Raw genomic sequence first — 24,166 nt, forward strand, 5'->3', positions numbered from 1 at the left:
TATTCCCATGGATTTTATTCCAAAAATAGCATTATATTAAAGGTTCATTATAGTAACTAAAAACTATAGATTACTTCTCTGAGATGTTGCCCCCAAATTTCCAGTGTACCTTTCCAAACTGCACATCTTTTCTCTAGTTTTTCACATTTGTCATTGTGGATGTCTTTTGCAAAGCTAGGTCAATATATATACACTCAATATAAGGCAAGTCATAACATTCACTCTGGAAAATGAAAAAATGCATGACTTTTTCTCTTAGATTCCCCAGATATATCAGAATCTGATCTGTTGAAGGAAAAAGCATTTTATTGACCATTTGGTTGGCTGGAACAGTGGCTTTCATAGTTTGGATGAACACAACTTTGGATGACAAAGTGGGGTGTTTTCTTTTTAAATTAAATGTTGATCAGCTGTCACCTAGGTGCTGAATAAAAAGCAAAACACCGGAGACATGGAGAGATGAGTTTAACCCACTCCCTTTCTTTACAGGAACTTCTATATAGGTAAGGAAAAAAGAGATATACATTGTAGATAAAGGCAAAACATTATGGGTCTGACTGTGTGCCTGAAGGATTGCACAGGTCATGATTTTCTTGGGAGGTTTTTTTTTAATATTTATTTTTTAGTTGTAGTTGGACACAATACATTTATTTATTTATTTATTTTTATGTGATGCTGAGGATCGAACCCAGGGCCTTGCACGTGCTAGGCGAGAGTTCTACCGCTGAGCCACAACCCCAGCCCATTTCCCTGGGAGTTCTGATGGAGAGAACAGAGACTATCTCATAGAAATCTTGAGTAGAGAAAATGAATAAGCAATTCTGAGGAGAGACTTGTTATCTTCTCATTGATATTCCATGAATATTCTGATCCTTATATTAATCTATTTTGGATATATATATATATATGTGTGTGTGTGTTTGTGTGTGTGTGTGTTTTCCCACACACATATGTATGGAGAGTAAATATAATTGATAATCTGGGTAATAAGTTCTATGGTCTAAAATGCTTAAGGAATACTACCCCAAGTAGGGTATACTTATAAAACGGAAATGAACTGCCTTCAGATTCTAAGCATAACTTTTCCAATTGCTTCGCTATCGACCCTCATCAGGTAACTTCAGGTTATCCTCCTCACCCAGTTGTATCACCCCTATGTTTCCTGATAAGCCATCAGACGTACCTTCTGGGTGTCCATGGAGGCATACAGAAGCACCATAGTATTGTCAATATCCCCACAGTCGTCCAAAGTCACAGGACCCGTATAGCCTAGGGCAAAATCAGAGAGCTTTATAGGCCACTATTGACTTCTTGCCTGAAACCACTTGGAACCTGACAGAAAGGTTTCAAATAGCTCTATTTCAAATTTGCTGAAAAGTCGTTAAGCTTAATGTTCTTGTCAGAGGACACTTGAATTGGCTCTTGACCCTGAGATTTCTGAAGGATATTTTTGTGGGAGATGTTGTTTGAGGTAAAAATATTTTTCATTGCATTTAGGATGACACTAAATGTAATCAGTTAATAAATTCCTCAATTATTAGTGACAAACTTTTGCTGAAAATATTTACTAACCTAGTCGCGTAGTGTATAAGTCTAACTTAGACCATAAAAAGAACAAAATCTCTTCACTATCATTTATCTATGAAATAATAGCAGTGTAAGATGAACCTATTAAATGGCTGTTTGGATTTAAAAAGGATCAAATCAGCAATTTCACATGGTTCAACATGATATCTAACACTTATCTCACATTTACGACAAATCATCTCTGTGCTAAGTATTTTCTACGAAGTTATCATTTCATTCTCCCTAGACTACCATGATATGGAAACTATTATCATTTCTATGTTATTCGTAAGAAATAATTTATTGATTACATTCAGAAATATTAAGTAATCTTCTCAGGATTGTAAAGCTGATAGGTTATTAAACTAAGACTGAAATAAATGTCTCCTGTCTGAGCCTGGGCCAGGGGCTATTAGGATGCTTGACCATGATCATGGAGGTAAGAAGATTAAGAATGCACTGAAGTGCCTGGGAGAACTTGGGACACAAGGAAGGGTCAATGATTCTCTCTCCCTCCCTGCTTCTTCAGGGGACTGAAATGATCTCTTCTTATCATTGTCATAAGCCACAGCTCCTGGTACAGCCCCTAGATCTAGTGCCAGGCAGCTTCTGCCCACTGAAGCTGACAGAAGACTCTCTGTGCAGTTGGACAAAGGTTTTCCAGAGTAAGACTTTAAAGGCAAGTTAGAGAAAAAAAAAAAAAGCTTAACAGGAAAATTTCTTTATAATCTCTGGATAAGATCTGGGAAGTGAAAGGTGAGAATGTGGATAGAGACTTGTGAATAAAGGCGAAGTCAATCCAGCAGTTTGGAGGGACATGTGTTGTTTTGGATGGTATTGTTATGAGGGGTTTGGGCAGTTATAGGTTTAATGGAGTCCTGGATCTTTGAAGGATAGAAAGGGAGGTATAAAGAACCAAAATCAAACTACAAATATTTCTCTTCTTGCTAGTCTCTGAGCATAGCCAGGATGCCACTTGTCTAACTGCCTTGTGAGAGCTCATGCTTTCTGAGCCACATGCTTACTCTATGATACCCAAAGGTTCTGAAAGTCTGAGGTATAAACTACTGGGCAGTTATCCAGAGTGGCATTCCTAAAATTGATGCAATGATGTTTGCCCCCAATTGAGTTCAAAGGTCTTAGATCTTGAATCATCAATTGCCACCACCCCCATACCATGCCCCATTTCCCAAAGCCCACATCTCTTCAGCTGTGCTGTTTGCTTATAGGAGACCAGTACCTTGAAATGTGAGGTTCCTGAAAGCGTGCGCAAATTTGGAAGTGGCAATAGCTTCTCCATTCTCAAGAAATATCTTCAGCATGTGCCCAAACAGCAAGGTTCCATCCAAGTAAGCAAGAGCAAAGTCATTTTTTTCCTGAATAAGAAAGGAAAATCTTAAAAAGGGTCCCCCCCCAAAAAGAGATTCTGGTCTTGAGACTGCAGCAAAATGTTCTTGGGATCAGCAGGTCATTGGAAAGGTAAAGGAATATTTGACCCTTCCCTGGGTCAGTGTTCTTTGTTATTCAGTGGCACAATTCTGCTTTCTCTTGGGATCAATAAAATAAGAATACTCCTTTAGGGAAGTACCTACAGGCAGTTATACTTCTTTCCCATGGTGACAAAAGAAATAACTGCAGCCAAGAAAGTCAACATAAAGCATTTTCATGATTCTTATAAGATTTTATACAGAAATACTTGCTCATAGTTTAATGTTTTATTAAAGCGAAAAAGAAGAACACACATGCATGCACACGGGCACACACACAAAAAAAACCTTGTCTTTAAGAATCCTGAATGTGACATGAACAGTTTTGGTGACAGAATACTACCAAGCCTACTTTGAGGACTGGGTATTACTTCAGGCCTCAAATGTCTGCCCTGGGGAGAATAATGGGCAGATCAGAACTCCTCTGTCTCTGTGGCTGTTGCGTGGTGATCCTCACAGAACTGGGCAATGAATTAACACTCTTGCCCCAGTGAGACCAAGTGGTTCTTTTACCTTACGCATTTTGGTCTGCCTGTCTGTGAAGAATCATGTTTGCCAGAGATAGGAAGCAATGCACCTGGGCTGGGGATACAGCTCAGTGTGAGTGCCTGCCTCACATGCACAAGGCCCTGGGTTCAATCCCCAGTAGCGCGTGTACACACACACACACACACACACACACACACACACACACAGCTTACCGGTAAATTACTCCTGGAGAAAGAGGTATTTATCATGGAATTTCCAGGAGGCAGTGTCAGAACAAGGACATTTTTCATATAATCAGGGGCTATGGCATTGTCCTCAAAGTAGTAGTCACTATAATCAAAAACATATGTTCCTCATAAAATTAAGTTCCTCCCAAAACTGAGCTGCATCTTCCACAATTCATAGAAAATATAACATTGGCCTGGAAAATACTTTAAAACTTTTTTTTTTTTTTAGTAATCTACAAAATTTTCTACCTCCCCCAGATAGAAGTGTTTCCCTCTACATTTGCTAAGATGCATGAGAGAACTTAGGCTGTTGTGATTAACATAGGAAAATGGAAAAGAAAATCAGAATACAGGAACATCTTTGAGGGAAATTTTTGGGCTCTGGACATGTGAACCAATACTTGCTCCAAAGGCTTAATGACCCTGGGTGCTCTTAACAACTTAGAGATATTGGGATATGGTACAGAGAAATATTATCATTAAACTTACTTTCCAGATGGTAAAGCATAAGCATAAAAAGTAAACGTTTTCTCTAGCACTGTAAGCTACTTGACACGTGGGACAGTAGCTCATTGACCCTCATTTCATAAGCTCCTCGATGACGCTTGACACACTGCAGACTCTTGATACTGTCTGAGATTGCTCTGAAAATTATGGGGTTTCTATGCTTCCTAATCATTTGGATGTTTCAAAATGCAAAGAATCTAACATGATCAAACTGCTATCACTAGAGTGATCATCATTTAATGTTTAAACACATCTGTGTGCTAAGGACTGTGTTGACTCTTGCTCATATTATCACATCTAATCCTAAATGGACACGCACAAAATGGACATTTTAATTCTCATTTTACAAACGAGAAGATTTCGTCTCAATATGCTAAGACTGAAAGAGTCAAAAGGACCAGAAGTGTCAGAATTAGAATTTGAACACAAATTGGTCTATTTTTGAATCTCATGATGTTCTTGAAACTTAGCCATGAGTCCTTGGGGAGTACTCACAAAGGAAAATTAGCATTTTAGCAGTTGATGGAGGGTTTGCTGAAAGTAAAATTATACCAACTTGACTACATTGAAGACAAAGCAGTCACTAGAATTAATGTGTTGGTGGAAGTGAAATGTTGATAACTTCCTATACTTCTATAGCTATAGTTTCATCTAGCTGTGAAACAGGCCTGCATTCATTTCCCTTCACACTAGGAAAAGTACTCTTAGTGTGGGAGTAAAGACCAGGCTAATATCGGGGAGATGGAGAGCAGCAATCACCTCAGGTCTGAATGCAGACAGGTAATGATTAATGGTCCAGTCAGATAAGTAAAGTCACATGATTCAACTCATGGAACAAGGGGCACAGGCACACCAGCAACACCTCCTTTATGCTTAGAATAACTCATATTACTTTGGCACTTGTTAGTGGGTCTCCAGACATATTATCAGATGAGTGCTAAAAATATGTATGGGCTGTGATAAAAGATGGTTTCTACTCTGCAGAATTCATAGTGCAGAAAAAGTGCAGAGAAGTCACTTGGTGGCAATCTTTTCTTCTGCACATCTCTGGGACTGAGAATAGAAAGCATCCAACAAATTTAATCACATTAAGGTACAATGACTAAGTCCAATGTGTTCTGCATTATAATAAGGAGACCATGATTTAATGTCCAAGTGGAAGCCCTTTTCCTCAGACAAATGCTCCAACCATATAGGATACTAGGACAATGTTAGAGTCTGTAAACAAGTCAAAATAACACCTGGCATTTTGCCAGGGGAATGTTAGAGTTCGTAAACAAGTCTGGATGGTGCCTGGCAAAATGCCAGAGGGAGTGGTTTGAGAAGTAACAAAAGCGAGCCATTAAGTGTGGAGATTCCTTATTGGTTGACTGATGTATCTAGTTTATGCTAATTAGATAAGCTGTGTGGAATGTATAAATACTGCTCCTGTCCTACAATAAACGGCTCCCACTCCTGCTGTATCAACATACACAAGTTGTTCGTCACCCCCCCGGTTATTTTGCTGCAGCTGGGCTGTGGCAGGACAACAGGAATAAACTAGGACTCCTCTGGGCTAATATGGACAACAGTCAACTTGATATAATGGACTATAATGTCTTATTGAGATACTATAGTCCCAAAGAAGTGCAAAGAAAATATTACCACCAAGTGATTAGGTCTTAGAAAGCAAGGAATAATTTTACAAATCAAATCTACATAGCTAAAGCTTTACTCTTAACAAATAGATCAGAAAGAAAAGTAAAAGAGGGTCAAATGCCATTAGCAACTGAAGAAAACAAAATGAGGCCCATATTCACAGGAATAATATTATTGAACGGTTAATTGATTTATCTTTTCCTAGACAAAGACCTTAAAATCAGCGTGGGAATCAGGATCCTAGGTTGATGAGTAGGTCTCATGGATGAATGAACATGGATTTAATGGACCTTTAATAAAATTTTGCATTCAGCAATGATGAAGGTGTCAAAGGACTCTATTCCTGCGAAGCTCACAATTGATTATATGAGAATGAGGGTGAGAAGGAAACTTTAATTCAAACACTACTGTCAAACTGAACCCCTTAAGAGGCTGTGCAAAGACCATGTATCTGTTGGAAGCCCTTGGAGTACTTCCTTTCTGAAAGGTGGTCAGTCCCTCCAGGTATGATACCTACTTGAATAGATCCACTAAGATAATGACAGTGTCTTCAGCCACTTCCTGGTCACCCTTCAGGCTGTTGAAAGTTTCTGGTGTACCACACATAACAATTACTGGAGGAGAGAAAGCAAGACAAGGAGAGAAATAAACGGTTGTCTGCACAAGATTGGGAGAAAAACCAGTTTTCTGGATTTGAATACAATATGTCCATATTATATTTTTTAAAATTAATACCAATTCCCTAAATCTCACTCCCTTTTTCACTTATGGTTATGAAGTCAGAATAGGACTGCATGGAGTCTTTAAAAATCTTTTGGTCTTGGGCTGGGGATGTGGCTCAAGCGGTAACGCGCTCGCCTGGCATGCGCGAGGCACTGGGTTCGATCCTCAGCACCATATAAAAATAAAATAAAGATGTTGTGTCCATTGAAAACTAAAAATAAATATTAAAAAAAATTCTCTCTTTCTCTTTTAAAAAAAAATCTTTTGGTCTGTTCCCTTAATTTCATAGATTTAGGGAGACTGACGCCAAAAGCCAAAGGGGTCCTTTGATTGGTAGATGACTGAGACAACTGAGACAGCTCTGAGCAGAACTCAAGTTGTGAATGCTTATTCCATTACACTAAGGTGAAGTTATTATAGAAGTCATTTTCAGATAAGGGAAGTGCACCCTACCATTTCGAAAATGATTGAAAAGATACAGTAAAAGTGAATATGAAAAGAATTTATAAAGTCCTTCTAAGCAACTTTCCTTGGGCTTTGCCTGTACCTTTTTAACTTGGAACTCAGTCTTAGAAATTTGAGTGACAGAATCCAATCGGAAGCTCTACCAGAAACCATAGCTAACTATTTCCTAAATGCATGGTTTTGTGAGAAAGACGAGTTGGGGGAACTTCATTCAACATTTTTTTATTTGCCGTTTTTGTCCAGTTGAATTGTAAAGAATTTAAGGGCATGAATAATGTTATACTTCTTTTATCCTCAGATCTTGGTTAATGTTTTGCAACTGGTAGGTTTTAATATAGCAAATTCTTAATCACAACAGTTTATTTGAGTGAATTCAGACAATCTGTCAAGAAAGCATCTTTTCTTCAAGGAAATTCTCACAATTGATTCCTTTGTTCCTGATATGTTCTGGTTTATAAAAAGAATTTTATGGAAAGTGCAATAAATCACCTAATGATTTATGAGGTTGATTTTATTCCATTAGTTTTTCACACTTGGCTTCTAACTCATGGGGCAGGTGAGATATAGATTAGGAACGTGAGATGATCTTTGCTGCCTTGTAATTTTTCCTGAGCCTGTATATCAATAAACTTATCTTCTTGGTTAGCAGGAGGATCAGGGTTCAGAACATGTGATAGTCACAAATCTAATAATATGTTGGATTAAAGTGCACTTAGCAGTTTACCAATGATAGTTTTTGATATCATTTTAGTTTCTAAAAGCTGGATGTTAGCATAATTATCTATATTCATTATGTGAATATATTTATTCAATCCTACTTTTGTGGGTTTTTTTTCCAGAGGATAAAAGATACAGTAAAAGTGAAACAATGAAGTAACTAATTAACTAATCAATGAAGGAAACAAAATAATAAAGTTGCAAACAATTATAGATCTATAGATCTCCTAAATATACAGAATATATACAGCTAATGACGATAACTATTCAGTGGTAAGTTTGTCAAAATGACTCTGAAGGAGGTGGTAGTCATGAGGAAAGGTCTTGCAAAAAGATTGTTTTCCTATATTTTTACCATTGCTTTTCCTTTTATGATTCACTATGATATCCCGAAACTGGTCATCTCGTCTCAAGGTTTCCTTGAAGCTGAGTACCTGAGAAAAATAGGAAACTCCAGCCTCTAGAGCATTAAGGTACCTGGAACAGGAAAAGGAGAAAGTAAGAAGACAATTTTGTTTCCTCATGGCCTTCCCATGACTTTCACTTGTTATTTGCAAATCTGTCCTGGGACTTTATTTAAAATTAATTTCTGCTATTAACACAATAGGTAGTACACACCATTATACCACTGATTTAAATTGTGGACAGCTAACTTAGTGAAAGTATAGAGGACGTTTTAGGGGATCTTCATGCATATATAGAAATAATAGGCATTTGATGGGTCCCTTCTACTTGCTTCCTGCTACTTATAGAAGGGAGGGTCTACTCTGCTCTATGAACCAGAAGCCATTGAAGGTACAGTTCAAAAACTCAGAGTTGATAAGAATAACTTCTGCTCCTATATGAAATGGGATTTTTTGGTGTTCTCCTTCACCCCAAAGTTTCTAGGGTGAGGTCTTAGGGCTGATTCCTATATTTTCCCAGAGGTACATCCCTGTGGTATCCAGTCTTACACTTCTGCAAACCTAGGGGGACAGAGACTGCAGAACTACGCAGCATTCTGGAAGCACCATCTGTAACCCAACCAAAAGACTCTCTCTGCCACTTTTGCTACAGTTGATAAGTACATGTAGCATGGGCAGAACGTACTTTCTCTGGTCTTATAATACCAGTTATTTTTTTTTCTTCAGAGAACTTACTGTGGAGAATCAATAAAACTAATGTGAACATACTTTCAAAACTAGAAGATATGTCATGAATGATCTATGCTGATTATTTTTATGATACTTTATTTGCTTTGACACCTTTGCTTTTATATGTCTCTCTCTCTCTCTCTCTCTCTCTCTCTCTCTCTCTGTGTGTGTGTGTGTGTGTGTGTCCATTACTGCTCTATAGATGAAAGGCACATCTGATAATAACCAGGTATCTGCTATGAGTTTATGGCTTACTTTATGGTAAGTGCCCCACAATGTTAATGATCCTCCTTACCAGAAGCAGTCCTCAGTCTCGTTACCATCCTTATAAACATATGAAGTGTTCCAGGAAAAAGGTTTGAATGGCAGATCATTGATCTTCCAAAAGTCAACCAAGAAGTACATCAGTTTTCTAGCTGGAGACATCAGCCTGGTTAAGGTTTCTTTATAGTCACATGACAATCCAAAACTTCCAGCTGAAATCATGGGGTAGTTCAACTGGGTGTCAAGGCTATGCCGAGAGGTGAGAAAGAAACCAATGTTAAGGTTAACTTAAGTAGCACAGATAAGATCCCTCTTTCACCTTTTCTAGCATGTGCATATAAATAGCACAAATGAACTAGGGTCATTGGAGCAAGGTCCTCATGTATATAGATAACCCTCCAGCACAGGTGAATTTAAAAACATGTATTGGCCATGTGCTATGTTCCCAGCACACTGTAGATGGTTTCAGCATTATGCAGATTGGTTACTTTGATTTATTCCTAAATGAGTTATCATGCTTTCTGGGCTGGGAAGGGAATAGGACTGAGAAATAGAGATTTGGGCTACCAAGTTCATCATAATTATTTTAAAGCCAGAAAGATGCTTTTTCTCATTTCCCTCCACATATTCCCTTCTTTCCAGCTCTTCTAGGGACCACTTTTGAAATAGATGGTAGCAAACGACTTTTCCTTCCTTGCTTAGCACAAGGAACCCTTCTTGTAATTCTTTAAACATATCAAGCTCCATTCTCCATCAAGACAGATGCTAGGATAATGCTCCCTGCCTCTTTTCCTGGAGAACTTTTATTCACCTCTCGGGACCTAATTAAGATATCTCTTTAAGAGGAAAACTTTCACTGATAGCTAAGGACAGGTAATGATTTCGGAGGGTATATGTTGACTATTTGTCATCCCTGCTGGACCGCCAGTTCCCTGAAGGCAGCAGCCATGCCTGATGGCTCACCTCAGTCTGCTGGGCTCACAGGTCAGTGCTCGGTATGTATTTAATGATGGAAGGAAAGCAACATCCCTTTCCATCCTCTGTGCTGGTTGAAAGGATTATTGGGTGTCCTGCTTGCACCTCAAACTCACCATGTTCATGGTCGAATTTATCTTTTATTTTAACTCCTCCAAAATACCTTACCTTGATTTTTTCCCCCATTTCTTTCAGTGTTTTGAGATCTCAAAGTCTATTCCATGCCCTACTTCAATATCCAGTCAATTATGGAGTATGATTGATTCTACCTTCAACCATCTTTAAAGCTGTCCTCCGTTTCTTGCCTGCTGGCTTTTGCTAACTCAGGCCCTTCTTCTCCCTGTGGACTTTCCTGTCATCAGTCTTTGCCCTGTCTTACCTATATGCGGTCATCAATTATTCCTTTCAAAGTTGAGGTTCTTTTCATGGCTCTCCCATGCTCAAAACTCTGGAGATTTCTATGCAAATCTCAACAGATACAACTTCTTTCACCTGGACTGCCCTCACACAGACTTCTAACTATGGTCCTACTTAACGTTTCTAGTCTTTGTCATTCTTCCATACAGTTCCTGAACTCCAATTAATAAACACTTTCACAGATTTTCGTCACTGCCCTCTTTACTTGCTTTTACATCTGCCTGGATGGGAAGATTACTCCCTGATCTTTGCCCATTAAAAATCGGTACCGTTCTTCAACACAAAACTCAGATTCCATTTCCTTCAAGAGGTCTTTTCCTTTTTGAAGCTTAACCTCCTGAACCAGAGGTGACCATTTTCTTCCATGTATTCTGCACCTTCTTGTTTGCTCTTCTCTGATGGAAACTGTCTCTCCTTGTATTAGTCACTAGTGTCCCTGTCACCTTCTCTACTTGGCTGTAAAGGGGTGTGTTTTACTTAATTTTCTCCTCACTAACAAAAATAAAATGCTCCATTGCATACAGAAGGTCCTCACAAGTGGAAAATAAATTTTTCTGGTGCCTCTTTCCTTCTCAGTAACAACATTATAAGAGATCAGATAAGACAAATAGTGGGAATGAGTGCAAGGAGTACGAAGAGTGTGAAAATATCTGAATTTTGGTATGGAGGATGGAATCAGAAAGTGCTCCTGTGGTGTGTCTATGGTATGTGGTGGCCTGGATCTGGGTCTGTTTTACTGCTGGGCGAAGGTATCACAAGCAGACTTACCAATAGAAATTTTGGAAGTCTAATGCTTACCCTCCAAAACTATTGCACAGTTTTCTTTGTGCAGACAAAGTATGGTCCTTGATTCAGGAGAACACTGCACAGGTGAAAGAAGTGCACAGGAGAGCCGGGTGCAGTGCTGCATGCCTGTAATCCCAGCAGCTCAGGAGGCTGAGGCAGGAGGATTGCAAGTTCAAAGCCAGCCTCAGCAATTTAGCAAGGCACTTGGCAACTCAGTGAGACCCTGTCTCTAATAAAATATTAAGAAGAGGGTGGGGATATGGCTCAGTGGTTGAGTACCCTTTGTGGTAAGCCATTCTTATAGACCGTGGCCGCCATTAGAAGATGGCGCCGGCTTCCACTGTGGCCTGTGATAAACAACTCCTTTTATGGAGAGTTGGCGCGTAATCCCTTACCACCCTATGAGAGAGATCCACGTGGCGGCTTGGGATTGGGATGCGGGGGGCTTTATTAAGCTGTGCTTGGGTGTGTTCGGGCGGCGGGCGCTAGAAGATGATACATGACTCAAGGCCTGAATAAACTGCTGAAAGAAGAATCCTGTGTCGTGTTTTCCCTTGCCGGCGAGGGGTCGCGGCAACCCTTGGGTTCAATCCCCAGTACAGAAAGAAAGAAAGAAAGGAAAGAAAGAAAGAAAGAAAGAAAGAAAGAAAGAAAGAAAGAAAGAAAGAAAGAAAGAAAGAAAGAAAGAAAAGAAAGAAAGAAGAAGGAAGAAGAAAGAAGAAAGAAAGAAAGAAAGAAGAAGAAAGAAGAAGAAAGAAGAAGAAAGAAGAAAGAAAGAAGAAAGAAAGAAAAATGTACATGTGAAGGATTTTGATTGGAGAAGGTGTGATGAGACAGAACAAAAACATTTTGTGGTGATGTGAATTACACTGAACAAAATTAATGAAAGGGATGGGGGCAATTTTCCTAAAGCCAGATAAATTTTTTCATTCTATAATGTATTATAGGCTTTTTTTCTAAGACGATACGTGTAGTATGAAAACACTTAAATATGCTATTTTTTTCATCTTCAAATAAGTCTATAAAATAAGTATCTTGCTATTTATTCACTTTTATAAACCTGCATATAAAACAGAGCCCCATTAATACCCTTGGGTGTAGCATTGCCCTTTGTATTTTCCCCTCTGCCCATGCTTTTGTGAATATTACCTTTATTAAACTCCTCAGGCTCTCCGACGTTTGATGTCCCTGTTTTTTGCTAGGTCCCTGATTTTCTACTCGTAATGTGTTGCCTCTTATGCTCCTATGTTAGTGACTCAAACTGAACAACTACTGTGGTCACCCCACTGAGCAAAAGTAGAGCTACCTGGGGAAGGAAATAGCAATTATAGAGAAGAGACAAAATATTAGGGTCCCAAAGCCCTTCACTCTACTGCCTTGACTACACTATTGGTTATTAAATCATTTAGCTTGCAATATCATGTTCTGACTTCAGTTCACAATGATAAAAAACAAAAACAAAAACAAAAAACAACAGCAAACCAAACTACTTACTACATCTGGAAGGTGGAGTATGTGCATGAGGGTCCCATGAGAGCACAGCCCAGCTGACCTTTCCTCTGTAGGAGACAACAATACCACTAATGACTAAAATGAAATAAATTAACAAGTGAACAGAAAAGATGTGACAAGGGAAAGGCTTATGGAAAGTTGGGATGTGGCCTGTCAAGAGTTTGAATGTGCAGCAGAAAGGAGTTGCATATTGTGCTTGGGCCAGGCCAGGGACAACTTAAGGGTAGGAAGGTATGAGGGAGAGGAGATGCTGTGGGTGGAGGGGAATGTTATTCCACCAAGGTGAGGTGGATCTCTTATGAGGAGGGGCGGGAAGAGATGAAGGAGGGGCTGTCAGGGCAGATTGGAGATATGGAAGACTTGGGAGTGAAGTTTTAGTTTCAGGGAGAGCTACAAAGAAGGGCTCCTTTGAATCAAATGCAATGTGATCAATTGAGCAATTATCGAACTTATCTCTACTATTTCTCCAAGGGAACCTGGTTGGGAACATCCCATTCCTGGTTTGGAGAACCATGCCTCCACAGAGAAGAGGGAAGAATTGCATACTTCTCTGCAACTGTGAAGGAGAGTTTACCAAACTACCCGGACCACCTTGCGCCCTCCCAAGACAGACCCAGCCAAGCATCCTGACTTGAGTGCCACCTCTCTGGTCAATGTGAGGTTACTGATTAAAGTTCTAGAGTCATGGCTCTACTCCCCACGTTCTTAAATGTCATTTCCCTACTTTCTAGTGGTTGGGCATCTTGAACACCTATGTGTCACTAAAGAGTTTGTGCTATTCTTCAGCTCCTTAAAGTTCTCGTTAGGGTTGAGATTGGAATTGGGAGGAGGAACTGGGCAAGAACGTTCCTCTTCCCATTTCTATTCTTAGATATTACCATTATCACTTGAAGTCAGGTTTCAGATTCAACCCTCAAGCAACCAGCCCGTGACCTGATATGTGGCAATGGCTTAAAACAGATTTCTCATGTGGGGCTGGGAAATGTGTTTTTTTTTTTAATTGTTCTTTTTAGATAGATATATTATCTGTGTATTTTAACACATTATATATTCATGGAGTGTAACTTATTCTAATTAGGATCCCATCCTGTGGGAACTTCATGTAGAGTTTCACTGGTGGTGTATTGACATATGAACATAGGAAAGTTATGTCCGATAATGTGTTTTTAGATATGGCTCCTCGGATATTTCTTGAGGGAAACAAAGGCAAACCAGGTTCATATCAACATGTACATTTTTAAAAAAGTTTATCATCAGTTGAAAACAAAATAATTCCTCTCTATATTCCTGAAAGTGTGCAGATAGTACGTAGCTATGTTTCTCCCCACATTCCTGGATTCCTGGAGGGCATTTGGAGAATCCATAGGACACAGGCCAGAAAACCGGCCTCCAAAGCAGTCCACTGCATGGCTGCAAAGGATGGGGAGATGCTTCATGGACACATGCACAGGTTTCGCACTGTGACCATCCCAAGCCAAGGGGGTGGAGTGAAAGCTACATCTATAGAAGAAAACACTTACTGTAATTTCCCTGAGGAGATCCAAGCCTTCGCATGTGCTGCTCCGGCAGTCACCTGACTTGTGAATCAGACCATCGGAATATATAAAGGTAGCATTCACAGTCACATTTAAGCCTGTTATCCAGAAGGGAGGGAAAAAAGAAAACTAGTTTTTTTGTTTGTTTGTTTTTGTAATTTATATCACCTATAGATCTATCTCTTTTTACTGATTCTGAGGGGGAAAAAGGAAGATCCATTTGTAGGCCTGGGAATATTTGAATTCTGAATTTTAAATTCTATTCCTCAGTCATTCCCCCCTCTCCTGCCCCATCTTTCTGTATGTTTCTTTCTGTTCATTTCCCTCTCTCCACAGTATGAGGTATGATTTACCCACCATAAAAGTCATCCATTATAAGAGTAAAATGCCATAATTTTTAGTAAATAAATGGAATTGTGCAGCCATCATCACAGTGCAGCTCATTAAGTCCCAAGTTTTCAATTCTGTGAGTATTTCAATGAAACTGACACAGGTGCATTAAAACAGGTTGGAAACCATAGTCTAGGACTTATATATTATTATATCAATTAATTTGAGCTAATAATAATTAATAGTATTCATTAATAATTATAATTATATAGTTAATATTACAAAGATTATATTATGATTATATTCTTATATAATTTGGTTACATAAAATATAATTGCATTATATATTTTATGCTATATTTAAGTTTTTTGGGGTTTTTTATTGGCACCAAGGATTGAACCCAGGGGTGCTTAGCCACAGAGCCACATCCCCATTCCTATATTTAAGTTTTTATAAGTGTTCCACATCTGGGACAATGGGACAAAATGACATTTTTCATATGTCTGATGTTCTTGTCAACTTTTCAAAACTCCAGGTTCAGCAAATTTCTTACACAGAGTTGGACAGTGTGAGGAAAGCAGAAACAGATGCTATGATATCCTGCTCATTCGTATTCCCAAGATGCTGGTTCTGTTTGCTGCTAAATGCATACACAGTTACAATCTTCCTTGGTCTTCGGTCTTTGTTCATTCAGCCAACAAATACTTGTTAAGTTTCTGTTATGTGCCAGGCACTCTTCTTTGTGCTCAGGAGACAGCATTGATCAAAATAAGTCCCTGCTTTCATGAAGCTTACATTTTCTTTGGGGGAATCACCCAGAATTGTGCTATTTCTCATAGAGTGGTTGTGGAAACCCCTAGGGGGAGCCAGAATCTGAGTGCCACAAGAAGATGAGGCATGCAGATAACGGGTTTCCTGTTGGAGATAGAGCAAGGGCAAAAGTCTTGGGCAGGGTGGTTTTAGAAGCAGTAAGGAAGCCCCTGCAGTTATGGCAGAGCTAGTAAGGAGTAGAATGGCAAGAGAAAAGGTGGAGGGAGGTCATATCACTCAGGACCTTGTAGGCCTTAGTAAAGACTTTCAATTTATTCTGGGATGGGATGTCTGGGGTGGGAGTGGAGGGTTAAGTAGAGAAATGATATTGTCTGACCATCATTTAAAAAATATTTCTCTGGAATCTTATATGGAGAATAGATTATAGAGAACAACAACAACAAAAAAAGCAGAGAGGTTAGTTAGAAGTCTATGATTAACCTAGGTTAGCTTGAACTAAAGTACTAGTAGCAAAAGTAGAGGAAAATTGCTGAATTTTTTGTTGTTGTTGTTCTTATTAGTTACACATGTCAGAAGAATGTATTTTCACATACATATATGGAGTATAACTTCCCATTCTTCTGGTTGTACATGATATGAAATGACATTGGTCATGCATTCATATATGAACACAGAAAAGTAATGTTTGATTCATTCTACTATCTTTCCTATTCCCACCCCCCCCTCCCTTCCCTTCATTCCCCTTTGTCTAATCCAAAGTACTTCTATTCTTCCCTGATCCTCTACCCCCTTATTATGAGTTAGCATCCGCATATCAGAGAGACTATTCAGCCCTTGGTTTGTTGGGATTGGCTTATTTCACTTAGCATGATCGTCTCAAATGGTTGTATTTTGGATGAATCTTGGAGGAAGGGCTGGCAAGAAATTGCTGACAGATGGCATAAAAAGTATGAGAAAATGAGGACTCAGGATAACGTCAATATTTCTGACCTAAGCACGGGGTAAAGGGAATTGCTATTGACCAAAGTAAGAAAGAATGTGGGAGGAGCAAGTTTGTGTATTCCAGGGAGGAATCAGAGTTCAGGTGGACATGTCAGGTGTGGGATGCAGATTAGACTTCCCAACAGACTTAAGTGAGCAGTTGAATATACCAGTGAGGGATAATTATCAGAGCAGTTATACTTACTGATAAAAACTGTCACCTGTGTCTCTCAGATTTATAATTTTAGCACAAAAGGGATGTCTTAGTTTTCTAGAAAACAGCTTGAGACAAAAGTTTCACTGGGCTAGGAGCTGTGGCGCATACCTGTAATCCCAACGGCTCAGGAGACAGAGACAGGAGGTCTGTTGAGTTCAAAGCCAGCCTCAGCAATTTATCGAGACCCTAAGCAACTCAGCAAGACCCTTTCTCTAAATAAAATATTTTAAAAAGGGCTGGGGATGTTGCTCAATGGTTAAGCCCCCCCTGGGTTCAATTCCTGGTACCAAAAAAAATTTTTTTTTTTCAATGGGGTTGTCCCATGTAATAGATGATGGGATCTGAAGTCATGATTATCTCATCCCTAACCCATTGTACATTTTTGATATCTCAGACCCAAACTCATGCATGAGAGAATAATTTTTGCCAGGTTCACTTAGAGGTTAACAAAATGTATCAATGAACACATGAGTACTCTCACAAAGTTCCCAGGCCAAGACACTCCTTCTCAGATAAAATGAATATAGTTAACAGTCTGTCACCTGTTTTTTTATAAAGAAGATGCTGCCAGATTCTGTTTGCTTTCTTGGTAGACAGGGAAAGAGATTGTATACCATTGCAAAATCTCCAGAAAGGACTTTCTTTATCTTGAAAAATACTCTCTTACTTTAAATGTTTCTCATCAAGGGTATGGAAGGAAAATATCGCCATTAGTGCCCTAAATGGTGTAAGAGTTTTGATTGGATTTCACTGTAACTTACAAATTTCTCTCTTAGAAATATAAGAATTCAAAACAAGTTTCTCTTTGAAATATCTGCTTGGTCATAGGAGTATCTAGTCTTACTGAACAGTTACCACTCCTGATGTTAGGCATTTCCTGTGTGGTCCACTCCCAAAGACAGAGTGAAGGGTTCTCATTCTGGCCTGAGATCTTTGGATAATAGCTTTAGGTGAAGGCTAAGGCATTGATTGAAGGATATGGGAAATGACAACCCCCAAGACAAGGAAATGATAATCCCTGGGAAGAAAGTGAAGCATTGATTCTTTCCCAATAAATCCTTTCCCAGTGACAAGACAATCCCTGGGAAAGAGATATCCATCAATCTTAAAATGGCAGTCTCTGGAAAGAGGACAAGGATTGATCCTTTCCCAATAAATCCTTTCCCAGTGACAGTACAATAGACCCTGGAGGGAAAGAGATAAGCACTGAATTCGAACCCCATCCTTGTCTAGCAAAAACATTACCCAGTAAAAACAAGTTTCAGATTCTCACAACATGTTTCTTGAATGCCCAAACTGACTCATTCTGTTAAAGAGATTAAGTCATCTCTCAGCATCCCCTATAAAAACCCAAACCCCTTCTGTAACAAGGGGCCATTTTCTACCCAGAAAATGAGCCCCTCTGATGCCCAAGTCTTTTGCTGAATAAAAGGCATAGCTGACCCATGAAGTCTGCTCCCATCCTGGTTATTTGTGCTTTCATTATGGTGCCAAAACCGTTTTGGGTTTTTTTGTTTGTTTGTTTGTTTACACCGATGACAATATTCCTGGGTATTCTAGGCACCACATTTTGAAAGATAAAAATGAGGTAGCAGAACATATCAAGCTCTGTCTCTTATGCTATTGTGTCCTTTCAGTAGAAAAATAATCTGGACAAATGTCTGATTGCTAAGCCAGAGACATTCTTAATTTGCCAAGACTACCTGGAGACTGGAAAACTCAGTCGTTAGTCTGTCATTGTGAGTGACTTTCTATGTGTTCTTTTTAGAGGCTATTTTAATTTCCCTGACGTGGTATCCTTATATGTAAAGAGAGGTCTATACCTAAATTGTCCAGTGGGATAATTTTTAAATAGTACCTCTAAAAGTGTAAAGAATATCTATAAGAGAAGTTCTTCTGAATATCCAAATAATGCTTTTAAAAGTAGAGACCTGTTATTCCTCGTGATGGAAGTATCTTTGCACACATTCCTACAGCCACCTAAGAAATATGATTATGGGAAATGACAATCCTACAAACTAGGGAGCACTTTCTTTTATTTTTGGTTAATTCAAGAAAGCATACACTGGTATTTTGTTCAGTAAGAGGTCCAAATAAGAGGTGTCAGTTCTTTGCTAGGACTCGCATAAGAGAAGAGGTCAATAAAATTAGACTTGTCAGAGAAAATCAGTGGAAGAGGTGAGGTTAGTGATGGGTTTAATAATAATTAACACTTGAGTATGGCCATGAACCAACCACAGGACTAAGCATTTTATAATGTTTATTTCAGCTAATTCTCACAATAGGGAGAATATAGGGCGTTGAAGCCAGGAGAACAGGAGGCTGGGGTGCTGGGAGGGTGCAGGCGAGGAATGGTAGAAAAGAGGGCAGGAGAAGGTCTTGGGAAACAGCAGGAGTCATCAGGCTGACCAGGAGGCAGTGCGCAGGCGCCTGATAGAACCTGGGCTTCAGGAAGATGGCAGTCCTCACCCCTATTAATGTGAAAGCTAACTCCTCCCTTGACATTTCCTGTCTCTATGAGACTTCTGCTCTCTCCTACCTCCATGAGGTACATTGAAAATGACCCATTTAAAAATCGTAGGTTCCAGGCAGTTCATGAGTGGCACAATAAAACACAAGTGTTAAACCCTGAACAGAGCTTGGGAAAAAGGAACCATTGTGAGTTGAGTGTGACCTTGGACAAGTGACTTCACCACAGGGGCCCCAGTTCCTCTTCCACTTGTGTTATAATAGACTGAAGCATCTCTATCGCAATATGCCTGGCATTGGGATATGAATTTTTACATGCATCATTTTACTTAATTCTTTTCTGAAAACTGCAAGAGAACTAATATTTACCCTAATTTTTAAATGAGAAAATGATGTCATAGAGAAAGTTGATTTCCTTAACATTACAGAGCTAGTAAGTAGTGGAACTGGGATGTGAGCCTAGGGCAGTCTGATTCTAGAATTTATCCTGAGTCCCTTTCAGGAGGTCCATGAAGTCAAAGCTATTTTCATAATTGCACTAAGACATTCTTTGCTTTTTCTACTCTCTTTCATGAGCATATCATGGAATTTTCTGGAGGTACATGATATATGTTATATTGTAACAGATTGAATATAGAGCCAGTATGAGAATTTAGTTCTTTCATTAAATTGAATATTAAAGACATTCTCAATATGCGAATCAATACCACTCTTCTCACCTGCTTTGTTTTGGCTTGAGAAATATAGATTTTTCTTAGAAACATTAACAGATAAAAAGTTTGTTATTTTTAGTGAACTTATAAGCAAATGTTTTAAACATTTCTCAGCTTTAATTTCCAATCTAATAAATATCAATATATATTACCACAATAAACAAAACTCCATCAATTTTTCCCTTAATTCTTTTTAAGAGTGTAAGAGGTCTTGAGACCAGAATGTTTTAACATTTTAGATTCACTCCAGTGGAATATACTATAATATGCTACCTTTGCCTATTTTATCTCTCCACATGATTTCTCAAAAAAAAAAAAAAAGACTGAACATTTTTCAAACAACAAACAAGTATGAACTTTAAACTCTTAATTTTATTCAATTTAACTCTCAGATATATTGTTTTAATTTTTTTTCCAAATAGCAATGCTCAGTATATGTAGAACACAAAGTATCTTCTCTCTAAAACCTGCTTCTCTTTTGTTTACTTTTCATGAATATCTATCCAACAAAATGCACTATTGAAGGGGGAAAAAAAACAATCTGAGTGAGAGTTCTATAGAACTCTCCTCTCCACTTACTTAATCCATTCAACAACCTCACCATTAGTAACTCTGTATTACCAATCAGATGAGTGAAATTTCAAAACAATAATTCATCCACTCCGATTCAAGTAATAAATGGTGGAGCAGGAATTCAAATCCAGGCTGTATGAATTTAGAGATCAAGATTTTAACCTGTACCCTGCACTATTTATTTTATATGCCAGGCATGTTTTTCTCCAAATAGAAATAACGGCCCAGCAACAGCAACAACAACTGCCATTTATTGAGTACTTACCAATAAAGGGACTTACATGCATTTCCTCAGCGAGTCCACGCTCTACCCATAAACTATAACTACCACTTATCCTGATTTTAGGGATAAGGAAACTGAAGTTCAGAAAATGTAAGTAATTTGCTTGAGGTTATATTGACAGTAAGTGGTTGGTCAAGAATATGAACCAAGATCTGTCAGATTCCAAGTCTCCGCTTCTAATAAAGATCTTAGTTCATCCTGCGTAAAGATCTTACAGTAGCAATATGATACACTCATCAGAACCAGACAGAAATGGATCTGGATCCATTTGAAACAGACAACCTGTAGGGCCTTAACAAAGTTATTACTTCTGCTCTGAAACCAGTGTCAATTATACAACCCCACAGAGCTGTGGCAATTAAAGAAATTATGTAATGAAAGTACTTAGAACTTATGTAACACATGACCAGTACATAATGAACAAGGAAACCAGGGCTCAGAGAGTCTGAGGGACCTCACTCACCCAGGGTCACAGAAAAACAGAAGAGTTGTGGGCAGAGACCTCAATTCAGATTCTCAGACCTCAAATCCAGTGTTCTTTTCACTATCTCACACTGTCTCAGTAAAAAAGGGAATTTTATTAAATAACCTCTTAATTCCAGTGTAGCTCTAGATCAAATCCATTCATTTACATCTGAATATAGTTTCAGAAAGAATTGAGAAATATTGTAAATACACAGAAGTAAGTTATACATATCTGAACTGTTGCTCTAATTTCCATAAGATTTTTTTCCCATAGGATTTTAAGTAGAGAAGATCAAGATGTATCATTCTTAAAACGGATAACTATTAATATGTATCAAATTCTCATCAACTCATTAATTCTACTTCTGTTAACCTAATCTCAGGGAATAGAGAAAAATTGTATACAAGAAAACATTTATTGTAGTATTATAAAAACAATCACAAGAAATTAAATAGAATAAAATATTCTACCATAGGAAAATTTCAGAAAACTTGGGTAATATTTATTCTAAGGGATATTGTATATGTGTTCACATGATAACTAGGAAAAACACACAGCAATAGGAAAATTGTCACTTATGGAATAATGTGAAGTGACACAGAAGTATGCAGAATTGTTTCTATGCCATATGGATCACCAACCACGTTCTTAAAAGAGGCATGTGAAAATAGACTGAAAACTTCCAGTGAACAGAAATTTTCCTGAACAATTTATTTTATATTTTACATATTTTATGTAATAAAGTTTATTTTTATAATTAAAAGATACAGTGAGGAACTGTAATAATGAATTTGATTACAAGTTTATTCTGCCTACTACATATGATAATTGCAGCCAGGGGTGATGTAACAAATCCACAAGTCCAGAGAATAATATCATTCTCTGGATAGAGATAGATTTGGTGCCTGAATGAATTTTACTCCCTTATTTCATCTTCTTGACTGGTAACCCTGTGGGTAATATTTATTCTAAGGGATAAATATTACCCAGGACTTGAGATTGAGCTGCTCTTGAGCTGCTATAGAAGAAAGCACAATGCCTCCCTGAACTGGGCAATAAACCCAGTTTTAACTGGGGTATTTTACTGCTGTGAACGTTTTACATTTTCCTGGCTTGAAGCTATCCCCAGAAAAGGTGCATGGTAAGTGAGTACAACGTGGTCAGGTTCAAATTCTCCCCACTGAAGATCTACTGCCTGGAAACAGAAAGGGGTTTAGAGATGGACCTTGGGGAAGGTTGAGCGATCAGGCAAAGTACAGAAGGTCCATGCTTAGCCAGAGGTGGTAGCAGAGGAGGATTCTATTACCCTGTTCTTACCAGCTTCGTGCAGACGCATTCTCACTATGTCCAATCCCTCATTCACAGCTTCTCTCAACTTATCCAGGGGCTCTGGGAAGGCCGAGTTGTTCATCATCAGGACGCTGATCTCATAGGTGTCATTATGGCAGTTTTGACTGAACTGGGAGGCCCACAACATCAGCCAAGGCTGGAACAACAGTGAACACAAAGCCAAACCCAGCAGTGGTGTCTTCATGACTTCAAACCCGTACTCCCCACACTCACTTGCTTTGTTCTGGCTTCCAGGGACGTGGGAACTCTGGCTGGATAGCCTCTAGCTGACTTGCTGTGTCCACTCCTCTCCACACTCCTTTCTGGTCATGCCCCACTGGTCACATGGGCCATGGGACACAGCCTGCCTACCAGCAATTAGCAGCTGCATTATGGTAGGAGATGAACCAAAGTTCACTATATGTTTGCACACAGAAAGGTTAGAGCTATAAACAGGGAAATTGCCTGGGCCTCACCCAGTAAAATACATCAACTTGTGACACAACACTGAGAAGAGAAAGAAGAGGATGAGTGTCATATATTATACATAATAATCCTTGTGGAATGGAAAATAAAGGTCAAAGGACTTACAGAAAGCATAGATACAATGGACAATTAGTTCTTAGGCTTTTGCTGTACATCAAACAGGAACACTCAACCAGGAAGAGCTGTGATTCAGTTATCTAGTCAAAAGCTATTTACTGAGACTTGACTATGTGTCAGGCATTGGCAAGGTGCTGAATATCCAGTCACAGGAGATGTAAATACATTAACATTCTCATGGAACATGCATTCTAATGAAGAAGACAACATTAAACAAATAAATAACTATGAATAATTAAATTCAGTAGTGAAAAAAAGTACAGGGTGCTATGGGAGCACACAGAAGGTTAACATCACCTATTCTAGAAAACCAAGGAAGCTTCCCTGGGACAGTGTCCTCTAAAGTTGAGCACTGATGGATGAACAGGTATTAGCTGAATGAAGAGATAAGAAGGGCATTCTAGGCGGGGGGGGATAGCTTATGTAAAGACATAGAGGTAGGATGGGGCATGGAATGTTTGAGTAACTGAAAGAGGTCTAGCATGGTTGGGGTCCAGGCAGCTGGGAGTGAAGAGTCAGCAGAGAATGCTAGAAGACCAGGCTGTAGAGTTTCCATCAAGCTATTAAGGATTTGGGACTCTATCATAAAAGTTGAGAAATTAACTGAATCAGGTGAATTTTGAAAAGACCACTTAGGCCAATATGGAAGGAATGTCCTGGAGAGAAGCAGGTTCTGGAACAAAGGAGGCATAAATGAATTCTAAATTAGGGCTGTGGCAGTAGAGTTGGGATGAAGAAATATCTTTAAAAAAATTTGAATGGAACTTGATGTTTGATTAGATAAGTCATTAAGGAGAGAGAGGAAAAAGGGCAACCCTGATAGTCTCAGCTGGGTGACAAGCTGTTTACTGAGCTCTGGATTTAAATGGAGATTGGAGATGATCATGACCCTGATCTGCCACAAAGAAGGAGGAGGAACATATGACCATGATCCTGGAATACCACGTGGTAGGAGGAGAGTGACCCTGGCCCACACAGTAGGGGGAGAGC

At 38.9% G+C, this 24,166-nt stretch overlaps 1 protein-coding gene across 1 annotated transcript in view; it reads right to left on the minus strand.

The window, feature by feature from the left end:
• The window catches only part of Gucy2c (guanylate cyclase 2C), a 69,586-nt gene extending 46,383 nt beyond the window's left edge, over positions 1-23,203 (minus strand). The window contains exons 1-9 of the mRNA XM_015498189.2: positions 22,562-23,203; positions 14,427-14,539; positions 12,889-12,953; positions 9,248-9,463; positions 8,175-8,296; positions 6,432-6,528; positions 3,755-3,872; positions 2,807-2,942; positions 1,184-1,269 (exon numbers count right to left, since the gene is read on the minus strand). Of these exons, the coding sequence (XP_015353675.1) occupies positions 1,184-1,269; positions 2,807-2,942; positions 3,755-3,872; positions 6,432-6,528; positions 8,175-8,296; positions 9,248-9,463; positions 12,889-12,953; positions 14,427-14,539; positions 22,562-22,778 (1,170 nt within the window). The 5' untranslated portion in view covers positions 22,779-23,203. The remainder of the gene's footprint in view (positions 1-1,183; positions 1,270-2,806; positions 2,943-3,754; positions 3,873-6,431; positions 6,529-8,174; positions 8,297-9,247; positions 9,464-12,888; positions 12,954-14,426; positions 14,540-22,561) is intronic.
• Positions 23,204-24,166: the final 963 nt, after the last annotated feature.

This window comes from Marmota marmota, unplaced genomic scaffold, assembly GCF_001458135.2.
Source record: "Marmota marmota marmota unplaced genomic scaffold, marMar, whole genome shotgun sequence".
Classification (NCBI taxonomy): Eukaryota; Metazoa; Chordata; class Mammalia; order Rodentia; family Sciuridae; genus Marmota; species Marmota marmota.